The 25,896-nt window shown below is 30.9% G+C and overlaps 1 protein-coding gene across 1 annotated transcript in view; it reads right to left on the bottom strand.

Moving 5' to 3' along the window:
• Positions 1 to 9,635: 9,635 nt before the first annotated feature.
• su(r) (dihydropyrimidine dehydrogenase su(r)) overlaps positions 9,636 to 25,896 on the bottom strand; it is a 37,528-nt gene continuing 21,267 nt past the window's right edge. Inside the window, exons 14-22 of the mRNA XM_067282547.1 lie at positions 25,625 to 25,789; positions 25,487 to 25,555; positions 23,922 to 24,005; positions 19,732 to 19,852; positions 19,168 to 19,430; positions 12,394 to 12,573; positions 11,840 to 11,980; positions 11,679 to 11,762; positions 9,636 to 10,041 (exon numbers count right to left, since the gene is read on the bottom strand). Coding sequence (XP_067138648.1) covers positions 9,793 to 10,041; positions 11,679 to 11,762; positions 11,840 to 11,980; positions 12,394 to 12,573; positions 19,168 to 19,430; positions 19,732 to 19,852; positions 23,922 to 24,005; positions 25,487 to 25,555; positions 25,625 to 25,789 — 1,356 coding nt within the window. The 3' untranslated portion in view covers positions 9,636 to 9,792. The remainder of the gene's footprint in view (positions 10,042 to 11,678; positions 11,763 to 11,839; positions 11,981 to 12,393; positions 12,574 to 19,167; positions 19,431 to 19,731; positions 19,853 to 23,921; positions 24,006 to 25,486; positions 25,556 to 25,624; positions 25,790 to 25,896) is intronic.

Raw genomic sequence — 25,896 nt, 5'->3', positions numbered from 1 at the left:
CATTTGAAGATGTCTGATATTGATGGGTGTTTTGCAGCCAAGAAAGAAGAGGAAAGAAGATTCCATATGTTTCTAAATTCAACACTTATATCATCAGTGTTCTCCATTGAGTCTCTCTGCTAAATGATCTGATGTCATGTTTTGTAGAAAAAAGAAACTTTGCATTGAGAAAGCACTTTTCATGATTTCAGTATTTTTTCAGTATTTGCTAAATACTATTTCTGAAAGTAGTAAGAGACGTACGATGTTTTTTAAATTGAAGGAAGAAATGTCTTCATTTTCCTTCTTTGACCAGACCAGATTAGAAAATGTATATTGGAGTTAAAGAATAAGAACTAATCTGGTCACCTTTTTAATTGTGGTGTGCTAAGTCCTGATTAATTAATAGCCAAATTGGTAGCTATATTAATAGATTGTATCTTAAAATTCAAGGATTAAATATTTTTCTGTGTCATAGCCAAATTGGACCATCACAGTGATAGCCAAATGACATAATTAGAATATTTGTCTAATATGTATTATAACTGCTGTGTAATTAACATGTAGGAAAGTATTGTAATGCAATAAAATTTGTATAAAGAGATTAATAGTAACAAAAGTGACTAATTGTAATCTCTGTCCACCTCTGCTAAGTTTATGAAATGGATGAGAACTACAGTAATAAAATATTTATTACATTAACATACATTTGGGTGACATATTATGCATGTGATAATTTCCATAAACTATTAGTAAATAATTACATTTGATTAAAAAAAAAAGATACTCTAAAAACAATGTTTAGAGTTATACTTTTCGTGTAGAGAACAATTTTTTTTGTATTTTTTATCAAAAAGATATTGTCTGTGAGCCTTTGCAATATTTGCACTGAGTTATTCTGGGCATTAAGTTTAGTTCAAGATTATGTACCAAAATCCAAGTAATTGAATATACTAACATCCTAAAAAAATTCCCTTTGAAGCTATTATATTTCTAGATAATCCACAAATTAAAGAAAAAAGCAACATTATAGTTACAAACAAACATGTATTTATTTGTATAAAATATGTACTGTACATAAGCATTTCCAATAAGTCCTTCCTAACTTGAAGATTTTCTTCTTTCATTTTTTTTGAAATCTCTTCAACATTTCTCTTCTCTTTCTTCTTTATCTTCCACATACTTATTGAACCATTTGGCAGTTCTTTCGATAATCTTGCCTTTTTGAAACCTTGCTTATCAGATGATGTGGAGGGAGAGTTATGAGAAGAAAAAGTTTGTTACAGAAGTTTTAGAAGAATCATCTGGAGAATTTGATGATGAAAGCTGTTGGGAGCAGATAGAACTAGGAAGAGAAGGCAACAGTGTATCTGCTTGTGGGGATATATCAGTTTTATGACCATATTTTTCATCTAAAAGATATGGCCAGGCGATGCAGCCTTCACTCTTTCTAGCCCTGTCTTTGTTTTTCTAATAAGTCACCACCAAATTTCTCCACTTCATAACACAATCCTCTGTGATTAAGTTATAACCTTGGGATTTCAATATCCCATATTTTACCCATAAATTTCTGGCTTTCCAAAAATGATTACTAATTTCTCAGTGATTGGCAACTGACAATCTTATCATGGCATCTGTCCATATATCTGTAACATTGGAAATAACAAAAAATGTCCTCAAGAATAACTACAGATATCCCTTGATGAACACTGTTAATTAATCCCTCAATGCTGCTGTGTATGTTAATCAAATACAGTGGTACCTCGGTACTCGACCAATCACTGTACCACTGTATTTGTATTAAAATACACTCAGTATCACTGTATTTGTATACAAATACAGTGGTACCGAGTGTTCACTGAGAATATCATTTGCTTTGGCAATGGTTTCTTCATGTTGGGATTTTGAAGCAGAGAGTTTTTTGATTATTATCATAGATATAAGTTTATAACATTATTTTCTTTAAATCATTGAGTTTACAAAATACACACATCATGAAAAGATATTCATTTTAGCTCATTGATTATTCTAGGATCCTAAACACCCAGATTATTTTAATTCAATTCAAAGAACTAGTCTCTTGAACAAACTCATAAAAATTATCTTACTACTGAACAACTTATTATTATTTAAATAAATGACATTTGATTTCTTATGCAATTATAAACTGTAATTACAGTTTATAATTGCATAAGTTTGTAATGTAAAGTTTTAAAGAGAGTTAAGTTAAAAGTTTATAAGATATCATTCACTAATAAAAAAATTATTATATTAAAAAAATGGAAAAACCTTAGAACTACACTAAGGAGTTGGAAAAAAAAAAAAAAACTAAATTAACATCTGGATCAGCAGCAAATGCTATTTATTCATCCAGAGGGCATCGAGGAAATGATCATCTGTGACGAAAGTGCAGATTCGCTTGCTATGGAACCATTGCAAGAGGTAAGTAATAAACAAGTGAAATTATTATTTAATAATAATTCATTTCTTAAAAACTCTTTAAATATCAGAAATAAACACACTTGAAAAGTTAATTTACAAAGGCAGGTTACAATGTGGACTTTACAGATTTCAATAATAATGTTTCTGTGGATAACTCTTCGTATGAACCTTTATTGAACAAAAAAGAGAAAGTGTACTTCAATTTTCTTGAAAACATTTGAGAAGTTGAGAATTCTGTGACTTATGAGTAAGTTTTGTTAAACCTTTCATGATTCAATGGCAGCATACCTTATTCATAATTGCAAAATTGCTGATTTGCATCCTAATGAGCAAATTACTTTTTACTTAAAATAATTGTAAATTACATGGGTTTATACATTTTGTTTGTTTATTTTGTATTAAAATTTGCATTTTCTTCTTACCAATTCCAAAAATGAATTTACATTTGTTTTTAACAGATTGAAAAGTATATTACATTTGGAATGTTAAAATATGAATAATTTGACATTTTAAGCAATTAAATTATAAATCAATTTTTAAACTAACTCCCTGTATCACATTAAATTGTTATACACGACAGTAAACAATCATCATTCAATGTCACTTCTATAGTTTATTATTGTTTATATCACAAAAATATTCCCTTTTTCATAGCTAATAAAACAAGCAGGCTGTAATAGTAAGTTAAAGTTAAACTGTAAGTTAATAAAATCATAAACTATAAAATAATTAATTATTCCAGTTTTAAAAGACAGCAATTCCAAAAATGAATTTTCAAAGACAAACTGTACTGTACATGAGAATGATGATACACTTTTCTTTAATCACACACACATAGCAGGGATTTTCATTCATTATACAAACTGTAATTAATCATGGCTTCTCTCCCAATGAAATTAAAGACCTTATTAAAGCAGATGTTGATGGGTATGAACAGGGCTGATCTACGAAAAAGCAGAGCCTGGTACAAAACTGTTGTGCAGAATCTTTTAATAATAGAAAAAAATAGTTTCAAACAACAAAATAATATTTTAATGGTAAATGTACCCTCCATTAAACAGATTAGTGAAAATTAGTTAAATTAAGGAATAATAAAATGATCAATTTTTAAATTTCACAAGAGTTTGATCATGCAGGATTGGAGGGCCTTGTGTGGTTGTGCTGTTTGCAGTGCCCTCGGGCTGGCTCTGGGCATGAAGCAGGACCAAAAGATGATAAAAAAAGCTAATCAGGCAACTAAAAGGAAAATGTGCATAGTAACTGGCATAAAGATTGCCCCTATCATAATGGATCAGGAAAGAAGCAATGATGTTACTTTAACTCAGTGTTTTTCACCCACCAGTCCACGAAAAATATTTGATCATACTAATGCTGATGCAGCTGATTATGGGTGACATTATAGTAGTTATGTACAGTAACTCTAGATAAGCTTATATAAGCATAATAAACAAACATAATTCATGGTCATGTATAATTTACTGGTCCACAATGACAAAAAGGTTGAGAAACACTGCTTTAACTGTTATTCATCTCCCTTCTATCATGCACTGACAAAAAAAAGATAAAACAAATGGATATATGGATAATGCAGGCATATAAGCTTAATAAAGAAGAAAATACTATTTAATACATAGGACAGACATACAGAATGCTATGGCAGTGTTATGTATTTGTTATGTATGTAAACCTCCAGAGGATAACCCACACCGAATTGCCCCTTGACCTAGTTAGGCGACCCCGCACCTCTGACCTTTGTCTTTGTCGTGCTTCTTTGTCTTCGGGCAGTCGTGCGTTAGCTGTTGTAACACTTAGACCTGGAGGCACAAACGTTACGTTGTATTACCCGCCGTTACGTTCTATTTTAATAAAGTTGTTTATATACGTTAACAGTAATCGTTTATTTTACGGACACAACAATTGGCGACGAGGATAAAACTGATGACAAGGATAAAATTGGCGAGAAGAATAAAATTGACGACAAGGATAAAATTAGCAACGAAGACAGAAAGGATATAAAAATGAGTGAACTTACGGAATTAATTTCAACTCTAGATGTGTTTATCAAGAAACTACAGAGTCAGTCAGCGGAGACAAAACCAGAACTATCAGTTCAACGAGTTCTCCAAACGCAAGCCTTAACCTTCGAAACTTACGACGAAACGTCCGAGACCTTTGAAAACTATTCCCAACGACTGGATAACTTTCTCAAAATCAAAGGACTAACCGGAACTGACGCCATTACTGAAGAAGCTAAGGTAATGATATTAATCAATTGTCTTGGACCGAAACATTATCAGCTACTGACCAACCTAACGGCACCAGAAATACCCTCTAGGCGAACCTTTGCTGAATTAATGAAGTTACTACAAAATCACCTAACACCCAAACGAAATATCCTAACAGAACAGCATAAATTTTTGTCCAGAGTACAACATAATGGTGAGTCCATTTCAAATTACGTGACTTCTTTAAAACAACTCTCGAAAAGCGCAGATTTCAAGTCTAGTTGTAACAATGCGGACTGTATAAAATCCGTCATAGATTTAATGTTAAGAGTACAATTCATACGTGGTTTACGAGACGCCGACATCCGTGAGAAAATTCTACAACAAACTGATCTAACCTTCGAACAGACGCTAGAAATTGCATTAGCCATAGAAGCTTCCAAAATCGAAAACGACGAAGTATATAAAAGTAACCACCTTGTTCACAAAATTACCAAAAATACTCAAATAAAACGACGCTCACACCCCCAAATACAACCGTCAAATCGGAACAAAAGCAGAATAGAAGGTCGCAGTGGAAACCCACTTATACTCCACGAACTCCATTTAGAAGGACTATGCTTACATTGCGGGAAAAACAACCATAAATCAGTAAATTGTAGAGTCAAAGACCAGTTGAAATGTGAACGATGTCATAAAAAGGGCCACACGGGGAAAGTTTGCATATCATTCTTAAGGAAACAAACGTCAACAATCAACAGGAATCATAACGTCCACAATATTAATCACGAACGTGTAATTGACTTTGATATAAACAGCGTTCTAGATATATTTGTTAATACAACAGGAACCGATGACAGACTCCTCACAGAAATCTACGTTAACGGTAAAAAAGTCCGTTTTGAATGTGACACTGGCAGTCGCGTCACTCTCATCAGTATCGACGAATTCAATCGCTTACAATTGAACGCACCTATAGCAAAAACGGAAGTGACTTTTCGAAGTTACACAGGAGATATTTTCAAACCTCTAGGAGTAGCAAAAGTGAAAACAAAATATGATGATAACTACAGTATAGAGGACTTGTATGTCGTTCCCTTCCAAAAAAATGCAATAGTAGGAAGAGATTGGATTCGGAGCTTAAGGATTGACATCAATGAACTCAGTCACACAACTACAGTCAACAACATTTCGTCAACAGAAGCAGAAACATCCATTTCAAAAATCATAGAACGCTACTCAGATGTATTCACTCCCACAGTTGGCCAAATACCTAATTATATTTGCTCGTTAAAACTGAGAGATGGTGCCAAACCAATGTTCTTAAAACCACGCCCAGTTCCATATGCATTAAAGGAAGAAGTGGATAAGGAACTAGATAAATTAGAAAGTGAGGGTATCATCGAAAAAGTGGATTATTCAGAGTGGGGAACACCCATAGTCGTTATTCCAAAACCCAATGGGACAGTACGAATTTGTGCCGACTATAAGGTCACAGTCAACAAACAGTTGCACGACTCACGCCACCCAATTCCACGCATTGAAGATATTTTCAATAAATTACAGAATGGATCTTATTTTTGCACGTTAGATATCCACAAAGCTTATCTTCATCTATCAGTTGATGATGACAGTGCGAAAATACAAACAATCTCAACACACCGTGGAACCTATCTAGCAAAACGATTATTTTTTGGAATTAAATCTGCACCAAACGAGTTCCACAAGTTTATCGACCAATTCACCCAAAATCTTGAAGGAGTGGTGGCTTATTTTGACGACATCATAATTCAAGGAAAAACTTATAAAGAATGCATGAACCGTTTACTGAATGTCTTAGACAAGTTGAGAGCTAATGACTTACACGTAAACATCAGTAAGTGCAAATTCTTTGAAAGAAAAGTACAATATTTAGGACATATAATTAGTGCAGAAGGACTACAAAAGTCTCCAGACAAAATAAAAGCCATCCAGGATGCACCTCGCCCGAGAAATGTGGAAGAATTACGCCAATTTCTAGGACTTGTTAATTACTATTCCAGATTCATAAAGAATGCATCAGACATTTTATATCCATTAAATCAACGTTTAAAGAAAAACGCTCAATTCCGTTGGACAGCAGAGGAGGAAACAGCTTTCATTCGTGCAAAAGCTGAGATTATCAGTGATAGGGTACTAATTCCATTTAACTCTAAACTACCAATAACATTAGCAACAGATGCCAGCCCATTTGGACTCTCTGGAATATTGTCACACCAGATGCCAAATGGAACAGAACGGCCTATAGCATTTGCTTCCAGATCTCTCACATTTGCCGAACAAAACTATAGCCAACTGGATAAAGAGGCCACTGCTGTGTACTGGGCTTGTAAGAAATTTTTCGATTATATCTATGGAAGGAAATTTACTCTTATAGTCGACAATAAACCCATGATGACGATACTACATCCCGACAAGAAGCTACCTGTTTTGACAGCTACAAGAATGCTACGATACGCGCACTTCCTTTCCAACTTCGATTATACCATCAAACATAGGAAGTCGATTGAACATACAAATGCTGATTACCTGTCACGGAATCCTATACCCATAACAAGAAAAGAAGCCCAGGCAGAAGACCACGATGATACTTATCACGACACCGTTGTTAAACATATCTCAACTGCAACTATCACCGCCAAGGACATTCGAAGAGAATCATCAATTGATAAGGAACTATCACAGATCAAAAATGACATTGTCAATGGCCATATGTACGACCCAGAAATATCCACACACAACGGAATTCTGTTTAGAGGACACCGTGTAATTGTCCCAAGAAGTTTACAGCCAGCAGTCCTGCAAGAGCTACACTCTACACACGTAGGAATCGTTCGAATGAAGGCTCTAGCCCGAAATTACTGTTACTGGCGTAATATTGACTCTGATATCGAGAATATGGTTAAAAGTTGCAAAGAGTGCTGTGACATTAAGAAAAACCCAACAAAGGCCCCAATACACAAATGGGAAACGCCTACAAAAAACTGGCAACGTATACACATCGATTATGCAGGACCATTTATGAATCATTATTTCTTTATTGTTGTTGATGCCAAATCAAAGTGGCCAGAAATATTCTATACAAAGAAAGCACCAGACACATCCATCACAATTCATTTTCTACGTGAAGTCTTTGGTCGATTTGGTCTACCTGAGATTTTAGTAAGTGATAATGCAAGTATTTTTAAGTCACAAGAATTTCAAGAGTTTTGTTCGAGAAACGGAATCCGTCAAAACTTAATTGCACCAGGACACCCAGCCACAAATGGCCAGGCTGAAAGATACTGTCACACCTTAAAAACACACCTCAAATGTATGAAGTATGAAAGTGGTACTCTACATCAGAAGCTCCACGAACTACTATTCCGGTATAGAGCGACTCCCTTATCTAACGGGAAAAGTCCAGCAGAAAACTTGTTAGGACACAAAATAAGAACAAAATTAGATCTGCTCAAACCTCAGGCACAAGCTTCCCAAAGGAACGTAACCGAACAACCGAAATTCTACAAATTTTATCGTGTGGGAAATCGTGTACAATCCCGAAATTACACAACGTCCGGCCCTTGGAAATATGGTATTGTTGTTGAACGACTAGGTCGTGTACATTACTTAATTGAACTCGACGATGGATACGTAATTAAAAGGCATTACGATCAACTACGCCCATGTGAAATCAACAAACAGACAAATCCTATTCAAATAAGATTCGACTTCAACAAAAAGGAAATTGACAAGTGTAACGACATAGCTAACAGTAGAGACTCATCCCCAGCTAGTGCTAGTCCACACCCAAGCACAATTAGCTACGACGAAGGAACTGTAACGACTTTACCCAACAAAAAGGAGACAATGACGAAAACAACTTCCGAACAGCCCCTAGAGAAGGAGGAGGGAGAGTCTAGCCGAACGATGACAAACTCAAATGAATCGGAGCCTCGACGATCAACGCGAATACGAAGGCCAGTACAACGCCTAAATCTGTAAACGAACAAATTTTAAACATTTTATTAAGCGTGGGAGAATTGTTATGTATTTGTTATGTATGTAAACCTCCAGAGGATAACCCACACCGAATTGCCCCTTGACCTAGTTAGGCGACCCCGCACCTCTGACCTTTGTCGTGCTTCTTTGTCTTCGGGCAGTCGTGCGTTAGCTGTTGTAACACTTAGACCTGGAGGCACAAACGTTACGTTGTATTACCCGCCGTTACGTTCTATTTTAATAAAGTTGTTTATATACGTTAACAGTAATCGTTTATTTTATGGACACAACAGGCAGAGTCTTAGGGAACATTATGACTATACAGAATAAAAAGCACATGACACAATAAACACTAGATAAGGAAGTACAGGATTTATGGAAAAGCCACAACTATTAACCAACTAACAGAACAGTGCTAAATACAATATGGTACAATATAACTTTTTTCACACAAAATTAGAGTAATTAATGCCCATGACTCTTTTTTATCTTAGATGGACTGCCATTCTAGACTCTCAAGATAGTTCTTTGAATAAAAAAGTTACCCTTTCTAGCTTTTTCTAGAAGCAGCATCAAAAGGCAGCGGTGAGATATTTGTTAAAGGTCATAAAGTGTGGCGGTGAGTCTGTGTATAAGATTATATTTAATACTTGTACATCTTAGCCCAGGATTATTTTAATTAAATTCAATAATGAATTTAAATATATTTAAATTAAAACATGAAGTAAACATAAAAGTATTATCTTGATTTTACTTTGTTTTATTTATTTTTGTATAATTATAATTTTCAAACATAAATGTATTCATTCTAAAGAGCTTTGTAATTTTCCAGCTGATAATAAATTTTTATTCAGAAGCATTTTTGTTTCTTTAAAAAGTCATTTTAGTTTCTGAAGTTAGCATTTTTTCTCATCATTCAGTAGAGAAAAGTTTTTTAAAAAACTAAACATAATATACTAAAGTTGATGTTAAGTATTATGATTATCTGCAATATCATTCAAATACGTAAATTTTATTAGTTTCATTTAATGTAATTATTGTTATGAAAGTTAGATAAAATCAAAAGTTTTATGATAATTCATGGTTAATTCAATAAATTTATAATTTCACTCATATAATAATAAATTTACTGCATAGGCATAGCATTAATTTTTAATTGATTCATTTTAGGTGGAATTCCTCTGTTAGGATTATGTGGTATTGTTTTTTCAATCATTTTGATGCAATCAATAATAGGACAGACAGAGAGACAAAGAGTACATCCTGTGCAAGCATCTGTCACCTTAGGAAGATGTGTTTCTGGATCAAAGATGATTGCTTGATAACCTGAATCATTACAAGTCATATAGCATTTTCCACAATTAATGCACATCTCCTAAAAACAAAACATTGGTATAAAAATTACATATTATAATTCTATAATAGAATACAGTATAATCCCAATTTATGAGTGTCCTAGTCCAAGATTGGTTTATTAAAACAAATTTTAGCCAACAGTGTGTTCTGAGATGATAAATGACATTTGGAATGCTGTAGTCAGAAGCCGCTGAAAAAAAGTTAATTCACCACGGAGTTAGGAATTTCTTATTGTTTGTGTTGGAGAATACTGAAAAAGAATTTAAACATGTTTCTGTATAAAATATAAAAATTAATTCTGGCCACAAAGTTGAAATAAGTGGCATTCGATAATGACTTTTCTGACCTCATTGAAGAATGACCAGAGATCTTAGATAATCTGTTCTGCTTGGATGAAGTTTATTTGCATTTAAGCAGTGATAGTGATATCAACAAGTAAAATGTTTGATTTTGGGCAACAGAAAATCCTCTTGAAGTCTTCGAGACAATCGTATCGAGAAAGATTTGGTTTGGTGCGTATTCTTTAAGCATGGGATTATTGAGTCCTCCTTTTTTGATGATTATTTGACATTTAATAACTGAATATGTTTCAGGAATTATTCATTCATATGTTAAAAAGAAAACAAATTCCAGTGTGAGGCAATGATTTCAACAAAACAAGTGCATGGCCCTATACAACGGAAGAAGTCCTCAACTTCTTGCATGGTAAAATAAAGTTATCACAAAATATAAGGGTTTGTAAGGTAAAACTAAAGTTTACTAAACTTCTCAACCATATTAGAATGAACGGTGTTTTCCTCAATGACCAGAGACTGGAATCTGTCATCAAATTGATCATGTTTCAATTTCAATCTCATTGCCTTCATAATATCAAATATTTTGTCTTGTAAATGGGAAAGATCGCCAGAAAAAAAAAACTGGTCACTGTACTGAATTCTTGTATATCAAGTAATCGTAAGTTTCACAAAAACCTTTCACTCTTTCTCTAGCAGTTTCTTAAGTCCATTAGGTAGGAGAACAAACGTTTTCGGCCTTCTTCAGGTACTATAACATTGGAATGTCAGTTAGCAGATATACGAATGGTGTCATTGTTTACAAAAGTTTCTTCTTTCTTATGACGTTGTAGTTTAAAACAAAAGTTTAAGAGACAGACATGGATAAAATTGAAAACAAAATAAAGTAAAATGAGTTTAACGACTGTAAAACAAATGACAATTGCCACTAAGATTAAAAAATTAGATTAAAAAATTAGATTACATTTCTCTCAAGTTTTTTTCTAGTTATTTAATCTAATTTTTTAATCTTAGTGGCAATTGTCATTTGTTTTGCAGTCGTTAAACTCATTTTACTTTATTTTGTTTTCAATTTTATCCATGTCTGTCTCTTAAACTTTTGTTTTAAACTACAACGTCATAAGAAAGAAGAAACTTTTGTAAACAATGATGTCATTCGTATATCTGCTAACTGACATTCCAATGTTATAGTACCTGAAGAAGGCTGAAAACGTTTGTTCTCCTACCTAATGGACTTAAGAAACTGCTAGAGAAAGAGTGAAAGGTTTTTGTGAAACTCATTTAAAGAAGCTCTAGCTTTCTATGTATGGATTTTCAAGTAATCATAAATTGGGATCACACTGTAATAAATTTTTAGATTTACCTCATCTATTACAGCCACAACTTGTTTTTCTAAATCCAAATCTTTAAAGGCTCCAATTTTAGTGATAGCTTTAGCTATTATATCCTATTTTAAACCAAAAAAATAAGTTAATGTTTATCATAAAATTGTTTTATTTACAGTATATATGTATATACACATACCTTAATTTTTGGCACTTGTCTGTTGTTAATTTTTGAAATCTTTGGTTCAGAAACAATTTCATTTAGTAAATTAATGTTTTCCTTTTGTCTAATAATTAAATTTTCCTTCTTTTTGAGATAGGGTCCAAAATTTGGAAGATTCTATATGTAAAAACATTTTAAAATAAATAAATAGTTTCATCTTCTATAAATTCAAACTGCTAATAGGTTAAGAAGTCCTATTGTTTTTATTTTGATAAAACATTTTTTGAGACAAATTGTCTTATTGAGATGTACAGTACTAACTGTCTGTTCTGATTTGAACATATTGTACCAGCATTCTAAAGCCTTTAGTTAAATTTCAATCTTACTTGTTCAATCCTATTCTTCCAAGGATTGAAATTTTAACTTAAGGCTTTAGAATGCTGGTACAATATATTTAAATCAGAACAATTTTTGATCTGATGCTGAGATAATTTCTCAAAAAAATGTTTTATGAAAATAAAAATAATAGGACTTCTTAACTTATTAGCAGTTGGACTTATTTTGTTAAATTAAAAATTTATTATTTTTACCTTTCCAATTAAATTTGATAATTTTGGAACAGGTTTTCCTTTTTGATGTTGGGGAGTAGGAGGTGATTGTCCATCCCAGTCTGACATTTCTGGTATGTTTTGAAGATACAATAAAGCCTTAAGACCAGTTATGTAATCATCTATAACTGTAAAATCTTGATTCTGTATTGCACTGCATACCTATTGTTAAATAAATTCTTAGTTTGTTTTTAAACATTAATATAATACAAATAATCAACAACAGCCAACCTGTAACATAATTATAACATTTATTAACATATTAATTAAACATTAATATAATATATAGTATGATAAATGAAAAAAATCATAATACAGTATAACCTCTGAACAATGGACATTGTTGGGGCCGAGGTTTGTCCATTACTTAGAGGTGGCTATATTGTATTTTAATCTTGTCATTATAAAGTGAAGAATACAATAGATTACTAAAACATCAAATTTTCATTACGAATGTGAAAATATCAAAAAGTATACATAGCATATCTGATTAAAATATATATATAGTATATTCTTTCTTTTCAGATGTAAAAATCACATTTTAATTGAATTCTAAATAGCAAATAGATTGTATAGGATATTTTAATTAAATGGAAACATAAAAATTATGACAAAATGTAAACATTTATTAATTAATTGTTAATTCATCAAAAATGACCTGAGTGGAAGAAATGAAAAAGAAAAATGAAACTGTTATTATGAACAGAAGGGGTTAGGTGATGAGAGTTGAAATGTCAAGTTACAAAGGTGATTTGCTAGCCACTTCAAGGGGTAAGAAATGTATTTGACATTCTTGCATTTATAATGTCATTTATAATATAAGTGACTAATAAAAATCAATATAGGGATTTGTCTGCTTTATAGTTAACAAGTAGGTGTAATTTTTTAACATTTTTGCTTTATTCAATAAATGATTTATTAAAAATTACTTTAGCCACCACAAAACTGTTAAGATACATAAATGATGTCATAAATGCAAGAAAACTGAATATCTTCCTACACTTTAAAGTGGTTAGCAAATTGCCTTTGTAACACAATATTTGAACTTTCACCAAATAAATGCTATTGTTGTAACCTTAAAACTTTTTTATTACTATTGTACTACAGTTCTTGTCAAATGAATGAATAACTTTGGAAAAGTTTATGCTTTCTTGGTACCATACATTTAATTCCAACAATAAGACAGAAGTTTAACAACATTAAATATGTATGACAATAAATGGTGATTGACAACTTAACCAGATTAGTCTACTCTAACAGATAATGAATATTGTTTGGCTTTTTATAACTAGCCTTCCTCCCCTATTCCTATTTTAAGCCAATCTTTATTCGATACCTACAGTCAAACTTTTTCCTCTGAAAGAGTATTTGAACTGATTCTTTGTGTTAGTTTTAAAATATTTTGTGTGATTAATTCTTTCAGAATATTGAAGGCAGGACTTTTTGTGGGACTAAGGTAGGTTACAGATGACGGCATCTGCTATTTAGAGGTAAATATAACAGATGTCTTATTTGAAGGGTCTTTGGACTGTAAAAATGTCCATTAAGTAGCGGTGTCCATTATTCGGGAGTGTCTGTTAATGGAGGTTTCACTGTATAATTTTTTCACTGCTGAAAATGGAAATCCCAATACCAAGGAAGAGTTATACTAGGTAAACAAAAATTGCACATACATGAATATTCTGTGATTGACATTGATATGAGTTTTGAGAATATAACTTACAAAATGTATGTGCAGCATCACATAAAAGTTCAATGTCATCCATCTCAATACCCACTGTAGTCACCACCATGTTGAATGCAGTCATCCAAATGTGCATGCATTCAATCATAGTAGTGCTGGATGTCATCCTGTTGGATGGCGTTCCACATCTGCTGCACCTGTAGGGTCAGATCAGCAATAGTTGTTGCTGGTTGTGGATGAGTCTAGATCCATCATCTAATCATATGCGAAGATAAGCGTGAAATGAGTTAGAAAGATATGTTATAAAATTAATATCTTTATTTCACATACAGTAAAACAATTCTTTGGAATGCCAGCTCCTCTCAGTCCCAATATACAAGTATATAACCTGAGCAGTACAAATCTAGATATAACAGGTCATTATTGACTATTATCGCAACATTACAAATTACCGAATATGATATATTTACAACAAATATACAACAAACTATAATTAGGCACTTACTCTCTTCTTAGATTTAGTTAGTTGTAAGTAGATGGAAATCAGAACTAGTAAGGAGAGAGGAAAGCGGGTACCCAATTTTCAATGGAGATCTTAGGGTGGTGAATTTTCAGAACTTTTCTTTCTTGGGTTGATGGATGGTCCTGGCTGATCGTCTTGGTGTTTCAAAGGTCCCTCTTGACTAATATTCTTTCTTAAGTCTTCTTCTGTCTCTATACACTGCCAAAATGCATTAGAGAGCACACTTGGTCTGTCTGTTCCTATAAAAGTCCACACCAAGAATGACCCTCATTCTCCCAACATAGCCCTCAGGACTTCATTCCTTTCCTTTGTTCTCAGGATTAGTTATCACCACCCAAGCATAATGAGTTAAAGTAAGAACATTCTAGAAAGGATAGACAATGAAACAAAGAAAGAAAGAAAACTATACAAAATTATTATAAATATATATATACAATATGGCAGAATGCCACACGTCATGCACATACTCTATTGGTGAATGATATTGAGATCTTGCTGGCTGGGGTAACATGTTGACATCTTGAAGAGTATGTTGGGTTGCAGCAGCAGTATGGGAATGAGCATTATCCTGTTGAAACTCCCTCTCAATACTATTCATAAATGGTAAAACAACAAGTTTGATTATCATTCTGATGTAAGCATTTGCTGTCATTGTGTTTGGGATAACCACCAAGGGGGTCCTGTTATCATAAGAAATCCTTTCCAATACCATAATGCCTGGAGTTGGACTGGTAAGTTGATGATAGATGCTGCTTACCAACAGATATTCTTCCAGACATCCTCCTCCATGTGAGTCCATGACAGAAACAACTTTTGTCTGTGAATACTATAGAATCCCATTCTGTACTCCAGTGAGGTCTTGTGCAGCAATATTGAAGACACATCTGACAGTAGACAGGAATGAATGGCAGACATGCCACAGGATGCCTGGAGCAGAAGTCACTCTCTAGTAGACTGTTCTGAACAATTCTTGTGGTGACATTGAGTACCACTGCTGCTCAAATTTCTGCCACAGATGCCCTTCAATCCACCAGGGACATTCTGATTATGTGCCAATCTTCTCTCCCCAGTAGCCTGAGAGGATTTGGACCTCAGTCTTCTGGTAGTAGTGCCTTCTCCAGACCATTGATGCCAACAGTTGTACACAGCAGAAATGATTCAACCCATTCTTTTTATGATCTCATGAAATAAACATTTCCTCTTGTAGCCTACCATATGGCTTTGTTCATACTAGGTTAATTGCTGATATACAGTTTCTTGTCATCTTTAAGGCATTCTTTACATTGTAGCTAATGTCACTATAGCTTTTCATAGTGACACTAATGCTTATAGCCACACATCTATTGGAAACTTCTAATTTGAATTTGCTATGATACTGTATGTGCATTTTGTGAGTTGTGATATTCAAACTGCAATCAATTTAATAAAATCACATATATAAATACTCTGTAATTTTCTTTCACCTAGTAAAACTCCTCTTCAGTGTTGGGATTTCCATTTCTGGCAGTGTATTTATAATAAACACGTGTTTGGTAATTCTCAATTTAAAAAAATGATGTTCATTGTAAAACCAACAGAATTCATAGTAAGAATGCAATTTTTAGTAAAACAAAAACTATTTTTGATTTATTATGAATGATTTTATAAGAATAAAAGTTTTTGCAATTAAAATGCTTAAATTGCAGAAGCATTAATAAATTTTAGAATTTATTAAAAGTAACATATCAGAAAAATGCATTAACATTTGAAAAGCAAATACACCCACAACTGCCATAAATGATTGGGTTAAATTTTGAATAACTGTTTACAGGAATAAATTTGGTACTAGAGCTAGGCATTAGGTGCCATCTCTTGTTAAAACTAGTAATTATAATAATTTAATTTATAATAAACTGGAAGAAAAGAATCTACCCGAAGTGGGATTCGAACCTGCAACTTCTATTTACCGTGCAGATGCGTTGCCAGTTATGCTACCCGGACCTTCCTTCCAATCTCCTCTTCCAGTATATATAAGCCTAAGACATAACCATTGATGGCTATTACAGTGCCAACTGGGGACGCACCTGCTCCCATGGCCCGCAACATCCACTCAAGGCATAGGCTTATATATACTGGAAAAGGAGATCAGAACGAAGGTCTGGGTAGCGTTACTGGCAATGCGTCCGCATGGTAAGCGGGAGTTGCGGGTTCAAATCCTGCTTTGGGTAGATTCTTTTCTTCCAGTTTATTCTAAATTAATTAAATTATTATAATTGCTAGTTTTAACAAGAGATGGCACCTAATACCTAGCTCTAGTACCAAATTTATTTCTATAAACAGTTATCCAAAATTTAACCCGATCATTTACGGCAGTTGTGGGTGTATTTGCTTATGTTATTGGGTTTCATTTGTTGTATTATTTAACATTTGAAATTTAAAAGAAAATGTTCATTAGATATTTTTTATGCAAATTCATTTAATAGTGTTATATTTGCAAAAAATCTTTTGGTATTAAAAATCACAAGAATAAAATAACAATTAAATCAAATTAATCACTTTTTAGTGTTTAATTATGAAAAATTAAATTTAAAATTAGATTAATATTTGCACAATGACATGTTGTTCTCTTTTCCTAGTGCTTTTAAGCTAATTATTTTAAACAAGTAGTACGGATGCTGGCTTTATAAGTAGTTTATTTTGAAGGTACTTTAAATATTTGTACTACTAATTTAAAAGAAGTTAAATTAAAAGTTCAGTTTATTTTTGACTTTATCATATATTTATAAATAAAGCATACGAATTGTTCCTTTTAGCAAAATTAATTTTTATAAACAAAACTATAATGAAACAAAAATATTTGCATATTATATAAATATTTAATTTTTAGGGAGAGGGCGTATCTCAACCATCAAGACTGTTGGCGACTTTCATCAGGCACTTCGATATCCGCATTAAGTTCAAGTGCTGACCATCTTTGATTATCTAAATTAGTAAAAAGGCTATTATCTCTTTAAAGTAATACGACCCGAGGAAAATTAATATTAACAAAAATGCAATGATCTCCAGCAAAGCATGGAAGATCACCTCTAAATCGAACTAAGCCAGAGGACAAAAGAAATCAACCACCCTCAACAACTTCCAAGCTCATAACAGACTTTAATCTATACCAGGACAAAAACTCACAAGAAGAAACTACAGAGGTAGTGAATCCCAGTCTGAATCTATTACAACAAAGCCCTCACAGTTTCTCAGGTAAGTCAACAAATTCCTCTACAAATTGTTAATGAAATAAACTATTTGGGAATCACCTTTGACTGGAATGTAACCTTTAAAGCACATATTTCTAAAATTAACAACAAAGTAAAGCTATCGATAAAAATAAAAGGTTATGTTCTACCTTGAAAACTCATATGAAACTATATAATTCTATAATCAACCCAATTATTTTCTATGCAAGTCCTATTTGGAGTCTGGATTACTTATACAAACTGGAGTCTTTTCACATTTATTTTCTGCATAAATTATTCCACTTAGAAAGAACAGTTCCTGGCTATGCTCCTCAACATGAAACAAATTGCATTTGGTCCTATCCTTTTTTGTTAAAATGAATAATTAAAATCTATTATAGACTCAAATTTAAAAGTAAATTTAAATAATATAACTTTCTTATACCATAAAAATATCAAGCAGAGCAGTAACTTAAAATTCAAACAGTTATGGCATCATAAGCTATGTAAAATTCTAAACTCATTTGGCATCTCAGAACTACTATTCAAAGACAATATCCAAGATTGGAAATATGGTTACACTTTTATTGGACTCTGCTGTATCTCAATCCTTAAACAAAGATCAACTCTCTTTAAGCCATAGTAATTACCATTCCTGGTATACTGTTATATTTCAAATTCCTTCTACTCAACCATATATGTCACAATCACAGTCAATTAATTTGAACATAAAATGCTTAATAATCCAACTTTGCCTTAATAAATATTCTCTCTTTATTAATAATATTTATTTAATTTTTCAAATATCCAGTGTGTCCTGTGCAGTTCTGAAGATTTCTCACCATACCACTTATTATACAATTGTCAAGAACTTATAAACTTGCATGAACAATATGAAATTGTAACTCGCCTCTTGAATTTAAAGCAAATCTGAATAACCTCTATAAAATGGACATGTATAAAATATTCAATTACTTTGTTAAAATTGTGGAAAAAATACAACAAAATTAAGTCAATGTTCCAACTAAATAAAAAAAAAATCCTTTGCAAAATCTAATAATTCAATATAACTATTCCTAATAAACTTGTATGTGTCTTTATCGCTACAACATAAGATTTACTATAAAATGAATGTACGGATCTGTTGACTGTAATTGGTTTGCATCTGTTATAAAATTTCTATAAAGTAAAATTGTAAACTAAAATTATTAATATGTATTACCCCCTGTAACAGGGAAATTATTCCCTTTTGCTAATAAAGATGATGATGATTATTAATAATAATAATAATAGTAAAAAATATATTTAATTTTTAAGTAAATCAGATAATATTTTATTAATACTTGCAAAACAGAAGCTCCACAATAGATAAATTGAAGCCCAGCTTCAGCAGAATCAATACCTCCAGTAGCAAGTATTGGAAAACCAGGAAGAACTTGGGAAATGGCTGAAACTGCTCTTAAAGCTACTGGACGAATTGCATTTCCAGAAACTCCTCCATATGTTGTTCGTTTTTCTAATCCAACTGCTGGCCAAGGACTAGAATCATTTTTTAAACCCATAAGACCAGATAAAGTATTGGTTGCTGTTACTCCATCAGCGTTACCTAAAATAATTTTATCTTTTTAAATATTAAATATAACATAAAACATATTTTACTAATTTTTGGTTTTTATATCATTATTATTTTATAAATTGTTAAAGATGCTTGGGACAATAATTAACCTGAGATTAAAATACTTTAATTATTTATAATATATAATACATCTGTTATTATATAAGTTATCACTCATATTTTTATAGTTTTAAATTAAATTTAAACAATTTATAAAAAAGAGAATGTGAAAAAAATTGTTGTTAGTAAAATTACAGAAAATAAGATGCTATAATGATTATTTTTTTATTACCTTCATAAGCAGCTCTTGCTATTTCTACAATATCTGTTACATTTGGAGTTAACTTTACAAAAAATGGAATTTTTACAGCTTCTCGTACCCAAAGGCTAATATCCTTAACTAATTCTGGTTTCTGTAAAATAAAAAATATTTTTACTTATTAAAAAGATAGATACTAATAGAATGTATGACTTTATTTAATAAAATATTTATTTCTTGAACACCAAATCAAATTATCAGAATTAATTTATTAAACATTTAATTTGATTACAGTCAAACCTGTTTTTATGCGGGGGATAGGGACCGCATTAAAAGAAACGCATAAAAAAAAATCCCACGAAACTTCACGAATGGCTGTAAATAATAGTTTTCGCAACACAATTAAAAAATATTTTTTTTTATGCGGTCCCTGTTGACCGCATAAAAAAAGTCTCGCATAGAAAATAACTCAAAACCGTACGAAATAGAATTTATTGACAACAGATGTCAGCACTTGACTGCATCGTCTGGTCTATCGTCTGTTTTACATATTTTTGTCCAGGTGGTGTTTTGTTGACTTAAAAAGTAAATTATTTCATTTTTCGCATATTCATGCAATAATATTACTATAATAAGTGCATTTATGCTATAATAAGTTTATTTAGCTATGATAAGTCAACGTGAGACATGACGAATCGCACGAGACTAGTCGCCAACTATACCGCACAAATTAAAAATTCGCATTAAAAAAATCACACAAATAAAAATCGCACATAAAAAGAGCGCATAAAAACAGGTTTGACTGTATATTTTTAATTTCTTAAATATTCTCTGATCTGACATTAATTTGAAAAATTAAAATTTTTCAAATTAATGTCAGATCAAAGAAATTTGTGTTAAATAATAATTTTGTAGTTAATACTTTAATTAATGTTCTTAATAATTTTTGAAAAGTAGAATCGATGAAAAAATAGCCATATACAAATGATGCATATTAATAATCTATTTTAATTAATATTAATACTGTAATATTTAATATGCATCATAATCAAAGAAATTTACAGCTTATGTCCTAAAAGTTCATGGACTGGTTTGGAAAAATATATTTATGTAATAAAAAATTTAATTTCTTGAAGAAATTATTTGAAACATATTTAATCTACAGTAATACAATTTATTTCAATGACCATAAAACTTTCGAAAGATTGCTAAAAATCCTTCTTTGAAATAGCCTGCAGAAAGTTGTTGTTTTTTAAATGCTTTTAAGTTATTAAAACATATCTCTTTCAGTTGCAGATTCAGTATAGGAAAGGAAAAATAGTCAAAAATGATAAATCAGATGAGTAAGAGGTGATTAAAAACAATATCATTTTTGGATGACAAAACTTTTGGATATACTGTAAATGAGGGTACTATCATGTGAGAGTAAACAATTGCCTTTTTCTTAATAATATGAGTAAACTCTTCTCATTAAACACTTCAAAACTTCCTAGTTATATCAGAAAACATTAGTTAAATGAGCAATTATTTATTGTGACATCATCACAATGCCAGACTGCAATTTTTAATCATAGCCACCTCAAATTAGTGGTTGCTTGCCCCTGTACATCATACTTTTCCTTTAACAAGAGTTGTGCTAGGTATCTATTAACTGATTTCAGGGGGAAGTTTTGAATTGAAATAACATGACTTCTGGTTTACATCAGAAGTTCATATATAGTTAATTGGGGCCTCCTGCCTCTAAGGATTTCATATCTGGTCTGAAATTTCATCTATCTCCATTCTTGAGATTAAGGAAAGACAGATGACAGTGGGAATTTATAGGTCTACATTTTTTCAAATTGCAGCACAATAATGATAATACTAATCAACAGATGGAGTCAATGCAAAGAACTATCATACAATATTAACAACATAAAAACACGTAAACAGATAATAAAAATATCTTCTTTACTCACCATGTCCAATCACCAGGAACAAACTATTCTCTACAGCAGAAACGATCTTTCTCTAGAGGCTATGCCTCGGCCAAATTATGTAAAACAGTCTAAAATGTCCACAGGTGACAATCCCTTCACAATTAAAATTATAAAATGTCTTCGTAAAATAAGGCTGGCTGAAATACAGTATTAACAATGTAAAAAACATGAGTAAAGAAGATTTTTATTATCTGTTTACATGTTTTTACATTGTTAATACTGTATTTTGGCCAACCCTACTTTATGAAGAAATTTTATAATTTTAATTGTGAAGGGATTGTCACCTGTGGTCATTTTAGACTGTTTTACATAATTTGGCAGAGGCGTAGCCTCTAAAGAAAGGTCGTCTCTGTTGTGGGAATAGTTTGCTCCTTGTGATTGGACATGGCGAGTAAAGAAGATATCTTTATTATCTGTTTATGTGTTTTTACGTTGTTAATACTGTATTTCTGCCAGCCCTATTTTATGAAGAAACTAGTATACAAGCTCCATCTGAGCTAGTATTTATCATTACAATTGTCACTGTTATAAGTTTATTAAATTCAGTTTATTGCATTACTAATCTGAATTTTAATATACTGAATGAAATCATAAATTTAATAGTTATTTAGATCACCAACAAATGAAACCAGCTTTTAGGCCCCTGATTGATATAGTTATCCAGTAGATTTCTATCTGGAAAGTTTTGTGGACAGAATATATATTTAAATATGTTTTGTATTGTACAAATACAAAAATAAGATATTTCACAAGATAACCTTTACAAAAAGGCTTGAAAATAAGTTGATTGCAAGAAATGTTTCACATACTTTATGAAATGTTAAATAATAATAAGTATTTTTGAAATTATAAACTTTTAAGAATTAAGGAATTGTCTATTATAAAAATTCAATCCTAATTATATTCATGATTCATTTTTATGCATCTATTCAACTCTTCAATGGTACTTTTCCTTTTCTATCAATTATAAATATTTAACATACAAGAGTAATTGTACTAACTCAGTTAGTACAATTACTCTATTATTAAAATTTTCAAATTCTTATCATCTCTTCATGAAACAAAATTGAGAAAAAACAGATATATCCAACATTCTATTTCTTAAATATTTGATTCTAAATAAGCAATGAATAAAAGTTAAAGTAGTATTAACTTAATAAAAGACCCAAAATAAACTTTTAAATGCTTTCAGTACAAATAAGTATAAGTAATTCTTTAACCTTTCTGTTTTATTATAGTTTTTATAATGAAATAATATATCAAAACTGAAACATTTTATTTACTTACAGAAACATTTGTGTAACTGGATTGATTTTTGGTAATGTTGGAATTTAATGGTTTCATGTGTTTTTTTTTTCCAGGCTTAAATCCTGGCTTAATTTTTCCAGAAAGAATGACAGGAAGTTGCTGGAAACTAATTATTATTATTCTAATACAACCCTCATGAATTGATTTAGCGTGCTTTGGTTAGTTAATTTATAATTTTAAAAGACTATGAGACACATTACCAAAAATTGGCTCTAGTCCTATAATATTTAATTGACTTGCCACTGTTTGTTTTGATTGAAATTATTGGCATTTAATTTTTTTATAAGTTCTAACACACATTTAATACATTAGTTTTATTAACTTTTAAATATAGTAAATGAAAGTAAAGTAATGCTTGCAAAGCAAACAAAAACGAAAAAAATTAAAAGATTTTACATTTGAACACTTAAGATCATGAAACATTGTACAATGTACTGTACATTATAATCATTATAATGAAATATTATTAAATTATATTTTTATTTTAGTATTCACTTATTGAAATTGTAAGTTATATAACCAATCCATTAATACATATGTAAATAGCACTTTAAATCATGTTTCTTTTTAAAAAAATCTCTATTATAGAAATGCATTCTGTAATGAGGAGGGAATGCATTTCTATAATAAAGAGATTTTCCTAAAACTAAATAACAGTCTTCTTATGAATCAAAAGCACTCTCTTCTGAGATACTGCACAGAAATTATTGTGAAATTGCAAATGAAGAACTAAAACTAACAGTAGATTTAATTAATATTATATCAATAGTACAAAACTGAATGAAACAGTTTAAATCTTTATAAATAATTAATTTTTATCGATTTTGCATCAATTTTCAATTAAATTAAAAATCAATATTTCCAATTTAATCTGTGTTAAAAATATTTCACAAATTTTTCCACAATTTCAATCCTGACAAACCATTTATACTATACCTGACCACATGCAAGACCCATTCCTCTTTCTCCCATTCCATGAGGACAAGACAAATTTAATTCTAATGCATCAGCACCAGCATTCTGAAAATAATTGTAAATAGAAAAATATTTTGATGTGTCATAATTTTATAAATTACAAAATCTATGTTTAAAATTACACACTCAATTATACTCAAGTTTATTTATTAAAAATCTTTTAATAAAGCAGGCTGTCCAGGAGCTCCTCTACTTACGAATGTTCAATTTACAATTTGACCGTATGTCTAAAATTTAAATTTCACATGAATTCTGAAGTTCTCTTGCCAGTTGTGGGGTAATGTTGAAGTCAATTTTTAGCCAAAATAAATTTTTAATAAATAATTAATTGATTTATGTGGATTTATTTCTATTGCATGTTGTCATTTTTCGTTTTCATGTGAATTCTGACATTCCATCGCCACTGGTGAAGTGGCATTGAAGATATTGGATTAGCAGCATTTTTCGCTATTGTTTGCAATTTTTATAAACTTTTACCATTAATATTTCAAAAATGCATCCAAAACATAATAGTAAATCTAGCAGTGAAGATAAATGCAAGAAGTGTGGCTCCATTACCATGGAAACTAAATTTGATATAAAACTAAGTGCATTAGGTGGGAAAAAAACAAGTTTAAAACAACTGTTACTAACCAGTTGCATTAACACTAACAATACATGATTATTCGGTGTATGAATGTTCTTTCTAGATTAAATTCAAGGTTTTGTCATATATTTAAAATTAATCTATTTGTAAGTAGAGGAGTGCCTGCATTACAAAATTATCTAGCCATTTATCTTTAGCTACATAATTTTATATAGAATATATCAATTTTAGAAAGTTTCTGTAAGGTAATTTTCATGATTTTAAAAATGAATCTCAGGCAAAAGGCTCTTAGTAAATATAGAAACAAAAAGCAGTATTTAAAAAAAAAATGTATTAATACTATTTCATTAACATTGAAACAGTTGTTATAATTTTGCCATTTAAGATATAGTGAAAAAATTAGGTAAATATATTTATCTTTTTACATATCAGCAATATTTGCCTATTATAATGATCTACTCTACTATTTATTTTATTAAAATAAAAGTACATTAATATTAAATATTGCATAATTTAATATTAATGTTCTTTATAATATATCTTGGATTCATAATCAAAATATATCAAGCATATGGAGATTTTTTTAAATTATTCTTTTTCTTAATAAAGGATTATCAAGGATTGTCAAAGAAATAAGATTACAATATGTGATATTGCATCCGATATGTGAACTCCATTGCCACCAGGTGGAGCTAAGAAAATTACAAAATGCAGTTTGAACAAGTGCCTATACCTTTTTTCTGTTCTGGCTTCATCTGCTACGAACTGTGTAACTGTAACTGTAACTAAACTTTGTTGGTGATAGACAACCACAGTTATATTGTAATTATTTTTCATGTACTAACTGAATAATACTAGGATTCATATTTTTTGTACTTTTACAAATTTTATTAATATTAAATTTTTATAACCCATTAATTAAATCAAATTAACATTTTACCTCTGCCATTTTTGCTAGTTCTGTCCAATCATCTTTATTGTATGAGCACATAATACTTGCTATAAGTATCTGGAAAATTGTATATAAAATTTATATGTTGCAATTTAATATCAAATTATTATTTTGATGCAAAAGTACTTTTGAAGGAAAATCTCTTTTTAGTTCTGATATACTTTGACACCAATATTCAGCTGTTTTTTCGCTAATAAGTTCAATATTAAGAAATGATCCTTGACCCGGTCCAAACAGATGACCCGACGTTGTTCCTTTTACAATACGAGGAGAAACATTTGTTGATAAATCCTAAAAGAAAAAAAATTTAATTTTAAAAATATAAAAGTTATAAATCCAAAAATTATCCATGTTTTTAAATAATACATCATAAAACAATATAAATGTGAAAAATAATG

This window comes from Centruroides vittatus, unplaced genomic scaffold, assembly GCF_030686945.1.
Source record: "Centruroides vittatus isolate TY-2023 unplaced genomic scaffold, ASM3068694v2 contig_958, whole genome shotgun sequence".
NCBI lineage: Eukaryota > Metazoa > Arthropoda > Arachnida > Scorpiones > Buthidae > Centruroides > Centruroides vittatus.
This window is presented reverse-complemented; position numbering and strand designations above follow the sequence as displayed.